This window comes from Microplitis demolitor, chromosome 7, assembly GCF_026212275.2.
Source record: "Microplitis demolitor isolate Queensland-Clemson2020A chromosome 7, iyMicDemo2.1a, whole genome shotgun sequence".
In the NCBI taxonomy this organism is placed as follows: Eukaryota; Metazoa; Arthropoda; class Insecta; order Hymenoptera; family Braconidae; genus Microplitis; species Microplitis demolitor.
In genome coordinates this window covers 11,330,766-11,350,613 of record NC_068551.1, presented here as the reverse complement: position 1 = coordinate 11,350,613, position 19,848 = coordinate 11,330,766, and the positions used below count along the sequence as shown (strand labels likewise).

Here is a 19,848-nt window from a genome sequence, read left to right as displayed (position 1 = left end):
TCAATCGGATTTAATCAGATTCAATCGGAAAATAATCGAAAATTAAAATTATTATTTTCGGGAGGCCTCAAACGCTCCCGAACATTTCTGATTTAAAATTCGTTTCCGATTGAAACTGATAGAATTCTGATTGAGTTTTAATCAGATTCAATCGGATTCAATCGGAGATTTTAATCAGGGCTTATTAACTTAGTAAAATTTGTCGCATATTTAGTAACTTTTATCATTTATGTGGTATTTTTAACTACAAACACATTTACTGCAACCTTGTAGTAAATGAAACTACATATTATTTTCCGTGTATTATCAATAAGAGGCGTTTGGATATCAGGCCCGCGCTTTGTTCGATATAGAGGGGTGGATCGAGATACGCAATATTCTCGAATGATCCATTTTCCGTTCTCACGCTTTCTCCGTTTTTATTATTAACAAATAAGTCATTTATCTATAATAAAAAGTTATCTTAGAACAAAATAGATATTTGTGCAGCTACACGTCTCGAGGATTTACTCGAGGCGTCAGCGTTTATTTGTACATAACAAATAGTAAGAGAAAAGAAGCGGCTGAGGCAGCTGTTCGACATGCGTGTGGCTCGGGCGATCATCGAAGTTTAGTAGCATCGAGCAAGATTCCTACTTGGCTGGGTGACCGTTTAGCCACACGTCGGGTTTGAACGGAGGTCTCTGACCGTTAGGTGTGGGATGAAGATCCAATGATGAGTAAAATGGGAATTTTATCGATCACTGGAACTTCACTCAAACCGAAACCGTACTGACTAGGTTTTCTTTGTGGTTTCCCTTCACCACTACTCTTCCATTGCACAAGGGAGGTAGCTGTGTATCATCGTAATGACGCAGTACAGTACAAGCACAAGTCGGGCCACAGCCGCACAAAACAACTGGGTATAGGAAAAATGAGTTGAGTAAACATTGTATACCATGTGACAGGCAATGCTTGTCTAAATACATGGTGGATTAGCAATTAAATAAAAAAACAAATATTAAGAGAAAAATACCTTTATCAAAATGTTCTAAATATTCTAAATAATATCATATTATTTTATGTACTATTATTTTGTATTATTGTATTATATTATATTATATTATATTATATTATGCCCTATAACATAGAGTGACTTTTATTAATTATGCCACTTGCTAAATTATCAATATACATATCAATCAATTAGTTAGGTCTCAGATCGGTCTCTCAATAATTAGTATTTAAAAATAGTCAGAGACATCCGAAGAGCAGGCTGGGACGTAACACTCTATCACTAAAAATCTTTGAAAATAATTAATTTAAAGGGACCCGGTGGTCTAAAGGCTGAAAATTTCATGATTTAAAAAAAATTTTTTTTTATATCTTAATAAAAATCAAACCTTTTGAAATTTTGAGGGATTATTTAATTGTTATTAAAATATACAAAAATCCTTATAGCTAAGAAAAAAAATTATTTTTAATATTTAAAAGATGGCGTTGAAGCCAGCTCCTTTAAAAAAAAGGGACCCGGGCGGCGTAGAACAATTCAGCTCTTCTATGGGTCTGAAACAAAAAAATTTAATGGATTTTTAATCAGTATAAATATACCTATGACCGGAACTAGAATAAAAAAATAAATTTTTTTTTGAAGAAGTGGCACTTTGTCGAAATTTGTAGTCCAAAAATTGCGTTTTTTTTTTTAACATTTTGCATGTTAAAAAATAGAAATATTCAACACAAAAATTTTATTCTTGTTCCAGCGATAGCTGTTAGTGTATTAAATAACATATTTAAATTTGAAAGCAATCGACCGGATAGTTTTTTTCCCCCTACGCCAGGCAGAAAAAAGTAGTTTCGAGATAAACGCGTTTAAAGTTTTATTCAAAGAAATTCTGAAGAAAACTAGATTTGAACATATACTTACGATTAATCAGCTATTCCAGCACCATATTTTTTTCTTGAGCATTTCTTCGGTTTTTCTTGTTTTTCATTCTATGTTAACTTGTTTATCATTATTATAACTAGGTATAAAATTCAAAGCAGATGTTTTCCGCCGAACAATAAAATACAAATTACTCACTCGGCCGGCCTGCTAAAAAGCTTTTACACTGATAGAAGAATTTATTTGAATCAAATAAGATTTCATAATCGTTAATAAACGATTTATTTGAAAGTTTAACCAAATAAATATTTATTAATAGTTAACAAATGATTTATTAAATGAGATTTATTTGAACCGAATAAACATTTCTTAATAGTTAATAAATGACTTGTGTGAATAGGAAATGACACATGAAGTTAATTAAGTAGGGTAATGACAAATAATTTGTCCCATTTAAGTTTATTTTTTTAAAGAAAACAATACGCACAGTAATTAATTTAAAAAATATTCAGCATTTTTTTTTATTTATGAAACAAAATTTAGTTGATTATATTTTAAATTTATTACACTAGACACTGTACTGAAAGGTATTGTAAACAGAAAGTGGCGCTGTAGTCAAAAATCACAGTGATGTTCACTCAAATATGAGATTTATTAACTACCAATAAATCTATATTTGAGGCAAATAAATGCTTATTTCAGTCTAATAAGGCTGAAAAACTGTTTTAAATAAATGCATTTATTAATATCAAATAAATACTTCTATCAGTGTAGAACATGAAATACTGGGAATATCATCACCATATTTTAACAGTATATTTTTGAGATACTATACTTTCGAAATATGAAGAAAAAAAAAATTTTTTTAAAATTTCTAGATCACGGGGTCCCCTCAAGGTTTTTGTTTTTATTCGAAAAAAACACCTTTTAGAAAATCTTATAGAATCCAATAGATTCTCATAAATTCCTATAGAGATTTTATAAGAATGAATGAGTTCTATGAGAAGTGCTATAGTTAAGTGTAGGGTCTTATACATACAGCTATAAGAATCTATCGGATTTTCTTAGCAGGGAACATACTATACTGATTATCCTCAACTCTTCAAAAGTTTTAGGAATTAATAAGCCGCTTTGAATGCCACCTCAACGATTTAAATCGGTTAATCATCTCAAAATTATTCAGAATAGTTTCCTAGGCCCTCAAAACGTCAGGATCTCTTGGAAACTCGGTTTTGAAAAATGGAACCGAACCTAATAACTTTTCTTTTTTCTGAAAATTTACCATATTCCTAGCAGGGAGTTAAAAATAAACTTATAAAATATATACAGAAACCCATACAGAGTCGCCGTTAATAGAAAAAATGCCGTAGATCGGCCGATGCCTGACTGCCGTCACTCGGCCAAGCACTGGCAATTAGTAATGGCCCAAGCATGGTTAAATACCAGCAGCCGTTTAATATTTTAAACGACGCTGCCGATGGCTGGCCAATGAATGGCTACTTATGACTGGCCAATTATCGTTTCGCGACGTTGGGATCCTGTTAGTGAGTCAGTGGTCCATGACTTTGTCAAATAAAAAATCGACTAATCAATTATTAATTATACAAATAACTTATTATTATAGTTTTCTTTAATTACTAATTATTTTTTTTTTGGATTTAAACTAATTTTTAATCAATAATATATTTTAATTTTCCGATTAAAGTTATTTACAACTAACAATTAAAATATTTTTTAGCTTGTTATTATTTGCAACCAACAACCGCAATTTTATAACTTTATTAATAAAAAAATAATACATACATTTTTATAATAAATGTCATTTTTAATAATGGTGGTAGAGCAAGATATTTCAACTGGGTTCTTGATAAATAATCAATTTAATTTAATAAGTTTTATTTTAAAAAATTATGTAATTATAATAAAATAGTACGAAATTCTTATTTTTTTTTCTAAATAATCGAAAATATTAATTAAATTGCTCTTTATATTTTATAAAATCGAGTGGTTGTATTAGAATGAATAACTAGATCATTCAAAAATGTCAGTTCAACATTAGCAGTTTCGTCCAGTAGCCATCGTTCGGACCCAGTAATCAGAAGCACGGCAGTTCGCGCCCAGAGCCCAGCGGAATTTTCACCGAGTTTTTTTCACATCATTTACCCTACTTAAATAGTTTAAACGTTAATGATCATGAATTCTATTAGGTTAATAAAAAAATTTTTTTTTTTTAATTAAATTCATTTAAATGCTTGGCTGATTGCCGGCTGCCATTAATTGGCCGATAGTCGAGCGCCATTAAAGGGCCGGGGTTATCATTTGTATATTCAGCCGTTCACGGGCCATTAAAAATTGTCAATGACCGTTTAATCGTCATAATCGTCATGGATTTTCAGATTTAATCGTCCCAAATCATCAAAAGACGCTTTATTATTTTACGATTAAAAATGATTAATGACGATTAAAATTTCAAATTGTCATGAATCATCTTTAATCTTCATTCGAAAAATTTAATCGTTTTTAATCATCAATTGACGATTTATCACGATTTAAAACGATTAAAACAGTTATAATCGTCACAAATCGTTTTGTTTAATCAGGGGTGCAATAATAATATATATATTTAAAAATAATAATATATATAATGAAGAATAAGTGATACGTCCCTCGCGGTTTTGGAAATACCGAAATAATACCGGAATTGTACGGTATAAATATCGCATAAATATGGTATTACTCGAGTTATTTTGGCCAGTTTTTTTGCCGTATTATTACCAAAAATTTACGAAATAAATTCAGAATATTTACGGCAATAAATCAGAAAAAATACGGTATTTTCACAGCATTAAAACCATAATTATACAGCATATTTAGAGTATATTTTCGGCATTTTTGCAGCATCTAACTGTTCTACCCAGAAAAAAAATTTATATATAATTGTATAAAATTTTATGTAGTTATATCTAATTTTATATAATTATATATAACCTTATAAAGTTATGTGCAATAACTGTCATAAAAAAAAAAAAAACAAACTCCCGTCTATTCGTGGACTCGATCCCGAGATCTAATTATTCAAAGTCTGATCTGGTAGCCATTATGCCAAATCACTTACTTGAAAGATATTACTAATTGTATTCACATGAATACAAACAAACTTTAAAAAATTGAAAACATCAATTTTCACAGATAGTTATTTTCACTTACATTTTTTTTTTTTTTGAGTAAGAATTGTGTGAACCAATAAAATAAAATAAAAAATATTACATTTTGCACATTTTCGATGATGTTAAATGCAGAAGCGAACAAAAAATAAAACCATATTTTTTACAATTTTCTATTTCATCAGCGTAAATCTGGCAAAATTTCAGGATACTGACAGTATTATTATCACAAAAACAACGATTTCATTATTATAACATTATCGTATGATAGTTTTTATACAGCATTTTATTGGTAAAAGTTCGGCATTTTTACAGTTTTTTTACAGCATTTTTTTTTGGTAAAAGTTCGGTATTGTTATAGTTTTTTTGCAGCATTTTTTCAGTAAAAGTTCGGCATTTTTATAGTAATATTACTGTAGTAATCTGGTAACTCTACAGCATAAGTACAGAAAGTTTATGGCATAACTACAGGAAAAAAAACTGACCAATATAACCATATTAATACCAAATTATTACGGTAAATTTACGGCATTTTTACGGCATTCTCAAAACCGCGAGGGACATTTGTTATAAATAAACGCAATTTCTGAAATCATTGCTTAATGAGTATTTGCTATTTAGGGGAATTATAACTTTTAAAACGATGTTTTTTATATTTTCTATTAATAAAAATTAATACTTAACTATTCTAAGTTTATGCTTATACGAGAATTCATAGATTATAAATATATTTTTAAAATGATCCTTATCAGGTATTGATAAAAAGTTGGCTTTTAAAATTTGAGTCCTTATTATTTTAAGTTATCCATCAATAAATTTATTTTTATATCATTTTAATTTGATAAACTGTAAGTCCGAAGATTGTAAGATAAATTTTTATAACTTTTTCAATATCATAAAAACTAATGATCGTTAACTAACAGATATTCAATTAATACATTAGGAATAAAATATATTCAACTACTATGTTGTGGAGTAAAAAGAACCACAGTGGTTATTTAATGCAAGTTCTTATTACTACTCACTGTAGTACATGGTACTACAGGGTGTGTACCACAGTACACTAGTAATTGTTACTAAACTTGTAGTTATCCTATATATTACTAGTCAGTGTAGTAGATGAAACTCCATTTGTAGTAAATTGAACTACACATTTTTTTACGTGTATTAGCCACTTGTTTTACTTTATTTACTAACTAATGATAACATAAACGTTTTAACATTTCTATTAATTTGATGCTTAACAACTCCGTTTATTTAATTGTTACCGTGGTTATGTCTTAGGACTACAATAATAAACATCACTAAACGCAAAAAACGTGCGCAAGAACAGTGAACGTTGTTGCGACGATCACTTCTCGAATATTATGGATGTATGTGTATATAAACATATTGATACTACTTGAATGTATGTGAGAGCAGTTTACCTTAAGCAAACTTAAGCGATTTCTCATAATCAAGTAGAGATTTTAATTCAATAAAAATGATTTTCTTGAGACAAACTAGTTTTCGTTGGTTCAAACGAATTTGGTTTCACTGAAGAGGAAATTTGTCAAACTCTTAGGGAGTTCGATGTCAGTCTCTTATTATTTATACAGTGCATCAAATAGTAAATATTGATATTTTTTTGTTATGTACAACCATATTGTGATAAAAGTTGGATAAACACGTGGAAATCAGTGGCATTGAATACCACTTTAATCTAGTCATATTTGCGCCAATGACCGACAAGGGGGAAATATCGTCATATACCGGATAAGCGTAGAAAACGATCGAATGATATGCTTTACTATACTTGTACGTTTTTTTTTTTTTTTTTTTTTTTTTTTTTTTTTTTTTTTTTTCACATTAAAACAATATTTCTGTCATAAATAATAAATCTCAGATAATTTTTTTGATAACGTATGCAATATTATTTAATAGCAAATAATATAATTAATATTTTTTTAATAATAAAAAAAAAAATAAATTTATTTTTTATAATTTATTCATTTTGTATGCTTGTATACTTTTTTATGAAAAGTAATAGATTAAGTTATATAATGATAAGGATATCCATTACAGATTTAAAGTTGTAGAGAAATTTTTTATTTCATCAAAATATGAGTATTAGGGTGGGTCAAAACAATTGACAAATGTTTTTTTTTTCGAACGGCCGTGGAATTCTATCAGAGGACGTCAATATAAAGTTCCTGTGAAAATATGAGCTCTTAATATTTATATTTACAGGTCGTAAATCATAATTTTCTATTTTCCATTCAAATAACATGGAAAAAAAAATTTTTAAGCTTGGAATTTTATTCCTTGCACGGAGAAAAATGGAGCTTAAAATTCCATGAAATTTTATGTGAAAATCAATGAATTTTTATTATGCTAGCTAACTAAACTTGAAACCGTATGATAGTCCAATATTTTATGCTATAAATGTTGCTACTTATTGTATTGAAACATAATAAAATTTCTATTCTGTCGACAAAAATTTCTTTCTTGCACATACTACATTTCATATTAAGCATAATAAAAATTATAGAGTATTTTATAGTTATAATAACTGACACGACAGAAATTGTGTCGCTAGGATTCAATCTTTACCGTCTTATGATAACAAAACATATTACTAGCTATTTGATACTTGTAAAATTATTTCTTTTTTTTTTAGTAAAAGCATAATAAAAATTATTAAAATTATATTAAATGTTCGATCAACATTTTTTTTAAATTTATTGAAAATGAATAGCAATTTTTATTTTTGTTTTTTTACTTTTTAAATTGTTTTATATGAAAATTATAGTTTTGATCTAAAATATTTCTATAGACTCTTTGTAAAATTTATAATACTAACATAATAATTTTAATGAGACTTTTCTTTACTTTATAAATTCAATATTGTACGAATCATGAAATTAATTTTAGAAATATATTGTCGACTAATTATCAATACAAATGCTGCTGAAAAACACGAAATTAATAAAAAATTAAAGATACAGTATTTTGTGTTTATATTTTTATATGTTTCTATCAATTATTTTCAATAGTTTTATATGTATCTATAATAACGTATACGTATGAATATTAAATGTAATTAATAGGAACCTATGAAAATATAAATATTAATCAGTGTATTTTCATTTTGTATTAATTTCATTTTTTTCAGCAACATTGATAATGATAGTCGACAATATATTTCTAAAATTAATTTCACAATTCGTACAATATTAAATTTACAACGTAAAGAAAAGTCTCGTTAAAATTATTGCATTAATGTTATAAATATTACAAAGTGTTTTAACTACTTATCCAATTTAATAAACATTTATAAGGATAAAATAAAGTAAATAAAAACACATCTAATTTTTTATAAAATTAATATCCACTTGGTTTACATTTATTACATATGATAATACATTAAATAGTTTTTTATTTTATTAATACAAAAAAAATATAATTGATTCTTATTCGTGTGTATTTTATTATCAACCATACAAAAAGTTATACAAACAAATCTCATAAGAATTAATGAAAAGATTTAGTGATTAAATCCATCTTTTTAAAATATATTCTTCCCCATTCCCGGCTCGCAATTTGTGCGTTACAATTAAGTTTTTCAATTCATTCCATAAAAAAAATGTATATTTAACAGAGTAATGTATTACAATAAAAGCATGAAAATGCTCGTCAAAATAAGCTGAAACTTTTTGTGTAATAACTATAATTTTATTCAATTTTTCCAAAAAAATATTTTTTACTATATAAAAAACGGGACCGTCCTCAGTTCGATCCATTATTATGGAATCCTGCGTGAGATACTGATCATTAAATTTCAGCCAATTTATTTCATATATTTCTTCTGAATTTAAAATTTCAGGGAATAAAATTTCTAATTTTTTAGATGATGAACTCAATCCTTTTATTGGACTAATAGTAAAATCATCAGGAGTTTGAAAATTTTGAAAGTGATAATTTTGTTTAAGTTAATGTTTATTAGCGATAGTGTAGCAAATATTGATTCGATTGACAGCAACGGATGCAAATTCTTTAGATTCTTTATTTTTACTTTCCCCTCTCATACTAGATAGATTACGCAACGGACCTGATGTTTTCATAACTCGGGCATAATGTATCAAAAAGTGATGTTTCGGTTTCATGCTATCTGGGTACAATTTTACCTAAGTACATAAATATTCATTAATGATACATTCGAGCACATCACAATGTCCAAGCTGATAATAATCAGCGGTAATAATTTCAGACATTTCAACTAATTTTAATAGCAAATCCCAGTGTTCACAATCTTTTGGTATCAAATGACCGATCATCAAGGGTCAATTACGCACCAAACTTTGCATTTCCGCGGCTGACGTAATAATGCGTTTATTTTTAAGAGATTCTTCTGAAATTATTGGTGATTTATTTTGTCGATCGTGATAAGAATAAAAAAATCCAGTAATTTGTGTATTTAATGTATCAAGTGATAAATTCAAGTTTGAAATAAAATAATTCAATATTAGTGCAAGATCGTATTGGCAGACACCCTCTAAAAAATTATGCATTATATCGACAGCAAAATTTTCTGTAAAATGAAAATTGAGTAATTCATGGAAACAACATTTTTCTTTGATGCCAGTTTCAGAGGTTTGATTTAATAATAAACCAGCTTCATAATTTTCTCGATTACGTAGGGTGCAAAACTTTTCGGATAAAGTAGTTTTAATATTTTCTTTTCTAATTAAACAGAAGCGGCAAAAATGATGAGCAGAAAAACTTTCAACTAAACCGAATAATTCGTTAACACCTAAATTATCACCCACACTGAGAGAAAAAATACGTTTTCAGAACTAGGAAAACGTAGTAAAAAAACATCTCAGCTATTGACTGTAGTGCCCGTAACTAAAGTGTTATAGTAAATAGTACTACAAAAAAGTAGTTGATTACACTATTATGCAGTTGAATACACTACTATAATATTAGTGAACATGACTGTTCTGAGTTGGGTAATTTAAATTAAAAATTTCTGGTCAGCGCAACTATATGACATGGTAATAATTTAATATTTATATCAAGTAAGATTAACCAATTGACCATAATTTTCTTAACTACAAATTTTAAGTCAGCGTAACTACAATATTTTGTTACGGCTTATCATTTATATTAAGTTAGATGAAGTATGTTACGCTGGGTTGTTTGAACTAAAAAGTTTATAGTATATTTTCCTAAGAAACCATAGTCATTCAGACTTTTCATACATACTATCCTCCGAGATTTTGTTTTGAGTTTAAAACGTTTTTTTTTTTTTTTTTTGGTTAGCAGGAAAGTATTTTTTATTTTTTGATGTCGAGAAATTATTCAAGGATTTATTAATGTCATTATGTAGTTAAGCATCTACTATATGATTACCAAAACAGGCACTTGTCACTCTGTCAAATAACAGAGGAGTATCAGTGCCAGAATTGTTCTCAAGTATGGAATATAAAAACTCTAAAATATCGATCCAACCAGGAACAGCACAAGAAGTTGAGTGTCATCTAGTGGCGAGCACTGAACTACTTCCGCTGCTGTCTAGCACCTATGACTTTCTCCTCTTCCACATATATATTTTCCCAACAAATATTTCTCTTAAGTCTTTTACATTAAAAATCAAAGAAAATAAAAAAAAAAAAAAAAGACAAAATGTCGATACCACCAATCTGGCGATTTATTTATAACATTAGTTAACAAAAAAAAAAGTTCTCGGTACGATACGACAGCAATTGGATTCAGAAAAAATCCTGTCGATTGGTGGTATCAACATTTTTTCGATTTTTTCAATCTAATCCGGACTTTGAAAAAATCCATTTGTTTATAACTTTTATAGTTAACAAAAACAAAAAAAATGGTCTTTGGATGATACGATAGAAATTTACTTCGGAAAAAATGCTGGCGATTGGTGGTATCGACATTTTGTTTTTTTTTTTTTTTTTTTTTTTTTTTTTATTTTCTTTGATTTTTAATGTAAAAGACTTAAGAAAAATATTTGTTGGGAGAATATATATGTGGAAGCGGAGAAAGTCATCGGCGGTAGGCGTCAGCGGAAGTAGTTCAGTGCTCGCCACTAGATGACACTCAACTTCTTGTGCTGCTCCTGGTTAGATAGATATTTTAGAGTTTTTATATTCCATACTTGAGAATAATTCTGGCACCGATACTCCTCTGTTATTTGACAGAGTGTCAAGTGCCTGTTTTGGTAGTCATATAGTAGATCCTTAACTACATAATGACATTAATAATTCCTTGAATTATTTCTCGATATTAAAAAATAAAAAACGTTGTTAAATCAAAAACGTGACTGATTCTATTAACTTTCAGTGAAGCAAATAATAGAAATATTATTGTCAGTACTGCACTAGCTTGTTACAAGAACTTTATTTTTTTTTTTATAGTTATATCAACTATTCGAAATCTACTATGAAGACGTAGTTACTGATACTATTTTAATTTATTCAAATAAACTATGAATAAATTATCGTAACTACTGCGAAGGATTACGTTACAAAAACTAATTTTTCATAGTTATATCAAATATTTACGATCAATTAGATTAAAACGATTACTAATACTATTCTAATTTATTACAGCAAACTATTCAAACACTATTTTTCTTCACTGCTAAAATTCAAATTTTGATAACTTAATCATTATAATTATATCTACTAATTCATTCCCGCTGGGCTGAAATAGTTACTAACACTACTTTTATTTATTGAAGCTAACTACAAAATTATTATTGTCAGTACTGCCCAAGCTTCAGCTCAAATAACTTTTTTTTTCAAGTTACGTCAACTACTCAACATTAACTAAGCCGAAGTAGTTACTGATACTATTTTAATTGGTTGACGCAAACTATAAATCGTAGTTATTATTACTATTAAATCTTAAGTTTCGAAGACTATTTTTTTATAATCGTTATGTCCAGGTAAAAATTGTTTATAAAGAATAGTTAGTGCTACTATTTTGCATAGTTTCGTGGACTACCGTGTAGCACCAGTGACTACGAAAACTAGTTCACAGAACTAATATTTAATATCTGAGTTGTCGTAATTCAGGCTACTATGCATTTTTCTCTCAGTGCAGTATAACAGCTAACTTAAAATAAATCTGCTTTCATTCATTGTTAATATTAATGGTAATGCCCGTTGTTTCTAAAAACTTTAATTCCTGTATGACTGTGTTAAAAATTTTTTGTTTTCCTATTAATTTTCGATCTAATGTATTTGTCAAAAGAAATAAAATTATGTTTGCTAATTTCGATCTATATCTTGGAGGCAAGCATAAAATAATTAATATAATAAATATAAAGCTCCACATTTTTGTATACCTCGATGACTACCGAGTGGATTATTATTTTCATAATCATCAAAAAATAATGCAACTGGTATTATTATTCTTTTTTCACTAGATTTTATAAATTCTGTCCAATAACTTCCTTGCACGTAATTAGATATTAAAATATTAGTATTTATCAATAATTCTAAATAAGCCAACGTATCTTCGAAGATAGTCCCAAGTTCAAAAAATTTTTTAAGTACATGGCGAAGAGGAATAAATTCAACGGTCAAAGGAACTGTACAAAGTGCAAGTGAACCTTGCCGCATTTTGTATTCATCTCTAAAACCAACGTTTAAATGAATTGGTTTTATAAAAGTACCCATTTCTTCAAAATATTGAAACGATTTAAAAGAAGATCGAAAACTATCAAAAGAACCTTGTAAAATTTTAAACATCTGTTTGACTACATTTTTATTTTCCGAACTTACATCTGATTGATCAAAACATTTTAAAACCGGATCTCTTAATAAGTTAAAACAATAATCATTAACGAACGATGTATGATCTTTAATAATCATTTCAGTTCGTTTTCTCGATAAATCTGGAAGACTGTGTAATTTAGATACCAAATGGAGAGACCGTCGCTGTAATAAATTTTCAAAAATTTTAGATACACTCTGAACATTGGATACATTTGAATCTAACTCGGTTTCAGAATTAAAATTTTGTTGATTAGAATAATTAGGTATAATCGGCAGATCATACTGAATGTTAGTTGATTGTAATAGATTATTAATCATGGCTGTTTCATCATTTGAATGAGCGTCAAAATATTCCTCGTCGGAACTTTCAGTATATTCATCGACGTTCTCTAGTCTTTCGCCATCTAAATTACGACAATCAGATGGCAGACTTACAGATAGAGCATTATCTATTAAACTTAGTGAAGTTGAAGACAGTTCTAAGACGGTAGGAGTAAAAATCAAATGCTGATTATGTTCTCTCATACGATGCTTCCAATAACTATAGAAAATAGAATAAATACGTTGGCACTGAGATTCGGAGCATCGATATTCTGTTAATTCAGAATGGAATTTTTTTATATGATCTAGCAAAATATTGTTGCTTTGAATAGCTTCCTGACAATGAAAATAAACAAACATTTTTCCGAATAATAAACGACTGAACGATATCTATTGATTGTAAGAATAAAATGATTGTGATAAATTAATGACAATATTTAAAGTGACGATCGAAATTTTACAAATACAAATTAATATAAATATATCAAGTAACTTTTTGAATAATTATTTTTAATTATAATAGAACAGAATAATCTATACTAAAAAATAATAATTAAATAATAGTAAACTAATCAAAAATAATCTTAAAAATAATTATCGCAACTGTGGTTCACAGCAATTCGTATCCAAACACAAATTATTTTAAATACATCAAGTAACTTTTTGAATAATTATTTTTAATTATATAAGAACAGAATAATTTATACTAAAAAGAATAATTAAATAATAGTAGACTAATCAAAAATAATCTTAAAAATAATTATCGCAACTGTGGTTCACAGCAATTCGTATCCAAAAACAAATTATTATAAATATATTAAATAACTTATTAAATTATTATTTTTAATTATAACATAGCTGAATAATGTATACTAAAAAGAGTAATTAAATATCAGAATATAAATAAAAGGTAACTTTCAAAATAAGATATATGTCAAAACTTTGACTCATAGTGAATCATACTCGATATCGAATCATTTCACTTGTTCAAAATCACTTACAAAGTCTTTATAACTCGTAGAAGTAAAGTCTTTTTTAGAATAATGAAGATTATATACAACCTGCTGGAGAAAGGTCCACACATGCACTCCTGCAACCGGATATTCACAATCTAAGGTGAAGAAACTTTTAAAAGTCAAATCGAGAGCAGCTAACGTCGATTTCGTTCTGTAACGTTTATTTTCAATGTAAACGTATGAGTCTACAACTTTATCGATAGATCCTATAAGAACAGCAATAGGCTGGCACGATAAATTATTTTTGGCAAGGTATTCCTGCCGTTGTTTGACAGCTTCTTCTATTTCCGCAAGATTCTGAAAATTAATTATGTAACATTATAACCAGTAAATCAATGCGTTCTCTAAAGATTATATACTTATTAAAGAAGAATGCAATTACCGGCAAAATTAAAAAAGAAGAATAACGAGCTTCCGCAGGGGTTACTCGTCGTTTTGTGATTTTTCTCTTTTTTGCTGCTGATGGATTATTTTCCTTGCCTAACTGTTGTTGTGTATCGCTAGCTAGCTTTGTAATGTAGGGTCCTGGTATCAGACTGGACAAAAGGTACCAAATAATCGCATCTTTATCGGCTAAAATATAAAGAAAAAAAATTAAAACGAAAGACCAAATCATAAAAGAAATGTTAATAAAGTTGTTTTATTTTAAACACCTTCTTCCGTGATGTGCCGTAAACTGTTTGCAAAAGTTCTGTCTTCGATATCTTTTAGCTTTGTTTTTTTTTTTGCGTAAGTAATACTGTTAATTTTGTTTTGAAATTATTCCAACTTGTCTTTAATTGTTTTGCTAAATTTGGATAAAGCTGATAGAAGTCAGAACTTATCTTAAAAAAGAAAAAAAAATAAATAAATAAATGAAAAAGTTGATAAACTAACACTTGTAAACCTCAAACACGAATCATATCTTAAATTAACATCTCAAAATATTATGTTGTTATGCACATTTTTTATTGAAAATTTCGCACGGCTTGAAATATTGAAATAAATAATTACAAAAAAAAAAGAAACGAAAATTATAAAGAAGATTATATTCAATAACCGATTCAAAATATTTTTTTTTCTTTTTGGTTTACTAATCATCATTCTTAGAATATTGTCCTGGTTATTCTATTGAAATGTTTTTATACATTTTATATGCATGGTCAAAATCAAACCATCGATTCTAAAAATTTCCGGCAAAAGCTAAGAATGATCTCCCTACTAGAGACTTCATATTGCTACACATTATCATATTGATGTATATTAACATTGTATAAAGTCAGCATATTTACCAATTTAACTCCAATTTCTGCCTGTAAACACGGAAATCGATCATAATAATCACTAATAGATATTTTATCTGCTAATAGAAGATTTTTGCGATAGGCAAATGTTGCTTTCCAACTGTTCAATAAGGTAGTTTCAGGTTGTTGCTGTAAACTTGTCAGTATTTCTAAATCGTTATCAATGTGTTCTGAAAATAATAAGTAATATTCCAAATATAATAATTTCAATAATAAAGAAATAAAAAAAAAAGAAATAGTACCATTCACAGTTCCATTAGTGGGGTCGGTGTCTGCGATGGTATCGTTGGCTGAAGACTCATCAGTTGATTCATCAGGCCCAATCAAACCTTTTTTTTTTAAAACCCCAAGAACATAATTATAATGGGCAACAAGTTTGCCTGATGGTCCTATTTTTAAACCATTCTTTGCTTCATAGGGCATGAAATATACTGAAGATTTTTCAGTAGGAAAAACTGTACTGATTTCTACTGAATAGTTCTTCAACACAGCAGCTGAAAGGCTGAACAAATATGATATTATTATTAAAAAAATGAAGTTATTATCTTCATTGGCTTTTTTAATGAGTTTTTTTTTTCAAAAACACATACTGGAACGTCGCTTTTTTCTTTAATGGAATATTTTCAAATGCTTTGACCTTTTCACGATTAATTAAACGTCTAACTAGTAAGTTTCGAATTTTTGAGTTAAATTTCTTTTCCTCATAATCTTTGATTATAGCCTTTCCATCGACGTCATTTTTTAAATACTCATAAATCATCTAAATCAAATATAAAATTACATAAGTCAGTATCATTTACTTTAATTTGTAACAAATAAGATATGAATGACTCATCAGGTGGACTCTAGTTAAATCAACCTAACTTACAAGAGGTGTATTTGTTGTATTTATCAAAAATTGCTGATTGGCTGGATCGATATTTGGAATATCATTGGGAGAATTATGGTCTAAAGGAAGAATATGAAAAGCTGAGAATAAAACATAGCAAAAGTTATGATAATGAACTTAAGCTCAGAAATCTATTGAAAATGAAATATTGAGGATATGTTCAAAATTAGATTTACTTGCTGCTTCCTCATTAACTACATTGCTTAGATCTGTCAATTCAGAACTTAAATTCCTTCTCTCAGCATTAGAATTTATATTGCTTGGCGGATGATTATTTCCTGCAGTTCCGATGTGAGACTCTGACCCATAATGTAATGAAGATACTTCATAAGTTGGTAAATGACATACTTGATAATCTTGGAATCCTAATAAAACTTTGTTTTATAACTATGTAACTGATATTTTTATAAAGCTGTATTATCAGCAAAAGAATAAAGAGATAAAAAATCATTTTACCCACTCACTCGAAATTTAAAAAAATATCTATATTTAATAATAATCAACGACAATATAATGAATAAAATTAGATTCAGAGTTAGAAAAAGTTTTTTTGAATATTTGTTTTTTTTTTTGGCTAAAAAATACACAGTAAAAAATATTGTGTTGAAATCAACATAATCTGTGTGCTAGAAACGGTGCATACAATATTAGTGTATAATAAAAAGCGGGAAATTCAAAACTTTCACGGTTTTAGTCAAATTCAGCTTCGTAACTAAAATATTAAAATCACTATTTAAATTAGTTATGAATAAAAAAAACGATTAAATAAATAAATAAATATGATACTCTTTTTCTTTTAAACATATATTTTATAAAAAAAATTAACATAAAGTAAGAACATAAAACTTTAATGACGGTATAAATATTTAAATAAAATGTAAAATAAGTTATTTAACGTTAAAATAAACTTTGGGTCACTTTTAAATAAATATCTTATTTCACCCATTTTTTTCTTTGGCTTTTTTCATATCAAAATTAAAAGACAATTTTTTAGATAAATTTTCGTTTTTTATAAATTGACCTTTGTGTCGTATTTGTTTGGGCATCTTTTTTATTAAATAATAGGTACTATTATTACAAAGCGAAATACTATTTGTATGCACTGAGACCATAAACAAAAATACATAAACACTCAGAGCAACGTTGTCAGATCACTGAAACTAGCCATATGTAACTGTATGTGTGAACGTCTGTGTGCCGAGGCTTCTAAATTTTTGTCTATAGTAAATACTCTGACTATACTATAGCACAATGGAACTACCTTAATGGCACTTCCCACGTGAATAGAAGAAAGACATTTTTTTTTAACATAATATAACTGTTGCTTCAACACTTTTTCTGTTGATTTTAAAATTACACCTAATAAATGATGATAATATCGATTTTTGTACTAGGTTAAAAATTTTTAAGTAACACAGAGAATTGTGTTGATTTGACACAAAATAATGATGAATACAAAAAATTTCACACGGACCGTTTATAACACAGATACACAATATTTTTTACTGTGTAATTATGAAATAAGTAATAATTGGCAATCTAACAAAAGAAATAAAAAATGAAAATATACCTGGTTGGTGAGTTATTGTAGGATTAATAGGATTATTTAGAAGACCATTTTGCTCATAGTGTAAAGAATTATGCATGGGTGTCTAAAATAAATATTTTGGCTCAAATATGATACACAAGAAAAACCTACAGATTAAAAATTTTTTTAAAACAATGAAATACCTCAAATTGCAAATTTTTTTGACTTTCGTGCCATTCTCTTAGTCGTCTATTAAATAAATTCAATTCGTTTTCATCATGAATTAGACGACCAGATAGCGACGGATCGTCTACGAAGTTCTGAGGAATTAGGCAAGCCCCTATAAGCGAATGATAAGTGAAATATTTATTCACAATTTTAAGTATGATCAAACAAGAAAATAATTTATGAGTAGACGTTTAATTAATATATTTTCCGAATATTTGCTTGAATACATTAATATGTCTCAAAATATTTCGATCAAGTGTAAAAAATTTTCAATGACCAATTTCTTTTTGTCAATGATAATTGATTAGTTGTATGTACGACGGGTTCACTATGAAAATAAAACTTACCTTCAAATCTGAGTTTCAAGTGGTCCAAACCCCAGTTTACCAACATCTCCCACATGACTAGTTGTAAAATTAGACACTTTTTTTTGTTAACAACACAAAATATTTAAATCACTAAAAAAAAAAAACAGATTTTCACAGTGACACAACATAATCTTATAAAAATCAAGTGAATAATTGACACGATAAATACAGTAGATGTGTTCCTTAAATGAATCCCCGCGGAGTACTGACCATAAACGTAACCCAAATCTCAGCATTCAGAACAAAAGATCATTTTGTTTTAACACCCTTGTAAAATCTATTCAAAGACAAACAAAAATTATTGTCAAGAAATTATAAATTGCTGTATTTCAATGAAATTTTAGCAAATGGGTGTAAAGACTGTTATTAGTTTTTTAAACTTTAATGATTTCTTAAAATTATTCTTCCTCAAATGAGTAAATATTAGCTTGAATTTTGCAAATTTTATTATGCTAGCAAGAGAAATTTTACTTTGCTGATAAAGTAGAATTTATACTAACCATATAATGAGAATTACCAACTGACAAAACTAAAACTCTTAAAATTTTAAGAATTTTTATTATGCTGGTTTCATATTTTTATATAGAATCAATGTCGAGAATTTATACACAGATAATAATAATAAAAATTGAAGTAAATATAAATATCATGACAAAATCTAAAAAGTTTGTTATTCTATTATCCCAGTTATCATGTTTAGTTCTAGTTAATTTTTGTATGAACAAAAATTATAATATTTATATAAAATGAAACAAAAAAATCATTTTTTTGTAGAAAAATTTATCGAAGAGGTTTAAAATATAATTAATTTATTTCGAATTTAATACTGTTAAAAATAAATGTTTTTACGTTGACTTTAATTTTCGATACAAAATTATAAAAAAATCCATAAATCCAACATTGAAAAATTATAACAAGAAACAGATAATAATTATTATTTAAATTTTAATTAATAGCAAGCGTTTATCAAAACTTGAATTCCGATTTATAAAATTTCAAAATTTATTTTGATAATACTTTTATCGCTTAACATATTTTATCCTTATTGGTTATTAATAATTGAAGTCTTTAAATATTATTATGCTACTCTATAATTTTTTTTGTGTACCTATTACATTTTACCAATTTTTTATAAAAATTATCTGAATTTATGATTTTTTAAACGGATCTAATAAAAATTGATATGAAGACAGTATTTTTTCGTTGATCTTGAGCTTCATTTCTCTCCGTGTATTTTAGGAAACTTGAAATTTATATATGTTATTCTTTGAAGTATCAGAAGCTTATATTCCTGAAGGCAGACCGATACGTCGGTTCCTTCGAACTGGCGGACAGTAAAAACAAATAATTACTCGGGAAGATACAAACATGCAGATACTTGAATACAGTTTTTTTTTTTTTTT

At 27.6% G+C, this 19,848-nt stretch overlaps 2 protein-coding genes across 2 annotated transcripts in view; one reads left to right on the top strand and one right to left on the bottom strand.

Annotated features, from left to right (window-relative positions):
• LOC103577979 (CYFIP-related Rac1 interactor B) overlaps positions 1-19,848 on the top strand; it is a 67,159-nt gene that overhangs the window by 13,267 nt on the left and 34,044 nt on the right. The gene's annotated exons all lie outside the window — the stretch shown is intronic.
• LOC128668184 (uncharacterized) lies at positions 13,996-17,980 on the bottom strand. Its single transcript, XM_053740507.1, has 8 exons — positions 17,892-17,980; positions 16,498-16,686; positions 16,301-16,380; positions 16,023-16,192; positions 15,675-15,934; positions 15,421-15,602; positions 14,532-14,722; positions 13,996-14,446 (listed from the first exon to the last, which is right to left on the bottom strand). The coding sequence occupies exons 1-7, from the start codon at positions 17,965-17,967 to the stop codon at positions 14,681-14,683; spliced, it is 999 nt and encodes a 332-aa protein (XP_053596482.1). The 5' UTR covers positions 17,968-17,980; the 3' UTR covers positions 13,996-14,446; positions 14,532-14,680.

What these genes read in the sequence shown, in the direction of transcription:
- LOC128668184 (XM_053740507.1), bottom strand. Translation starts at nt 17,967, where the DNA reads ATGCATAATTCTTTACACTATGAGCAAAATGGTCTTCTAAATAATCCT. An exon ending in AGTTAATGAGGAAGCAGCAA is followed by an intron (nt 16,381 to 16,497) that starts GTAAATCTAATT and finishes TTCTTCCTTTAG; the next exon opens with ACCATAATTCTCCCAATGAT. An exon ending in CACTAATGGAACTGTGAATG is followed by an intron (nt 15,603 to 15,674) that starts GTACTATTTCTT and finishes TATTATTTTCAG; the next exon opens with AACACATTGATAACGATTTA.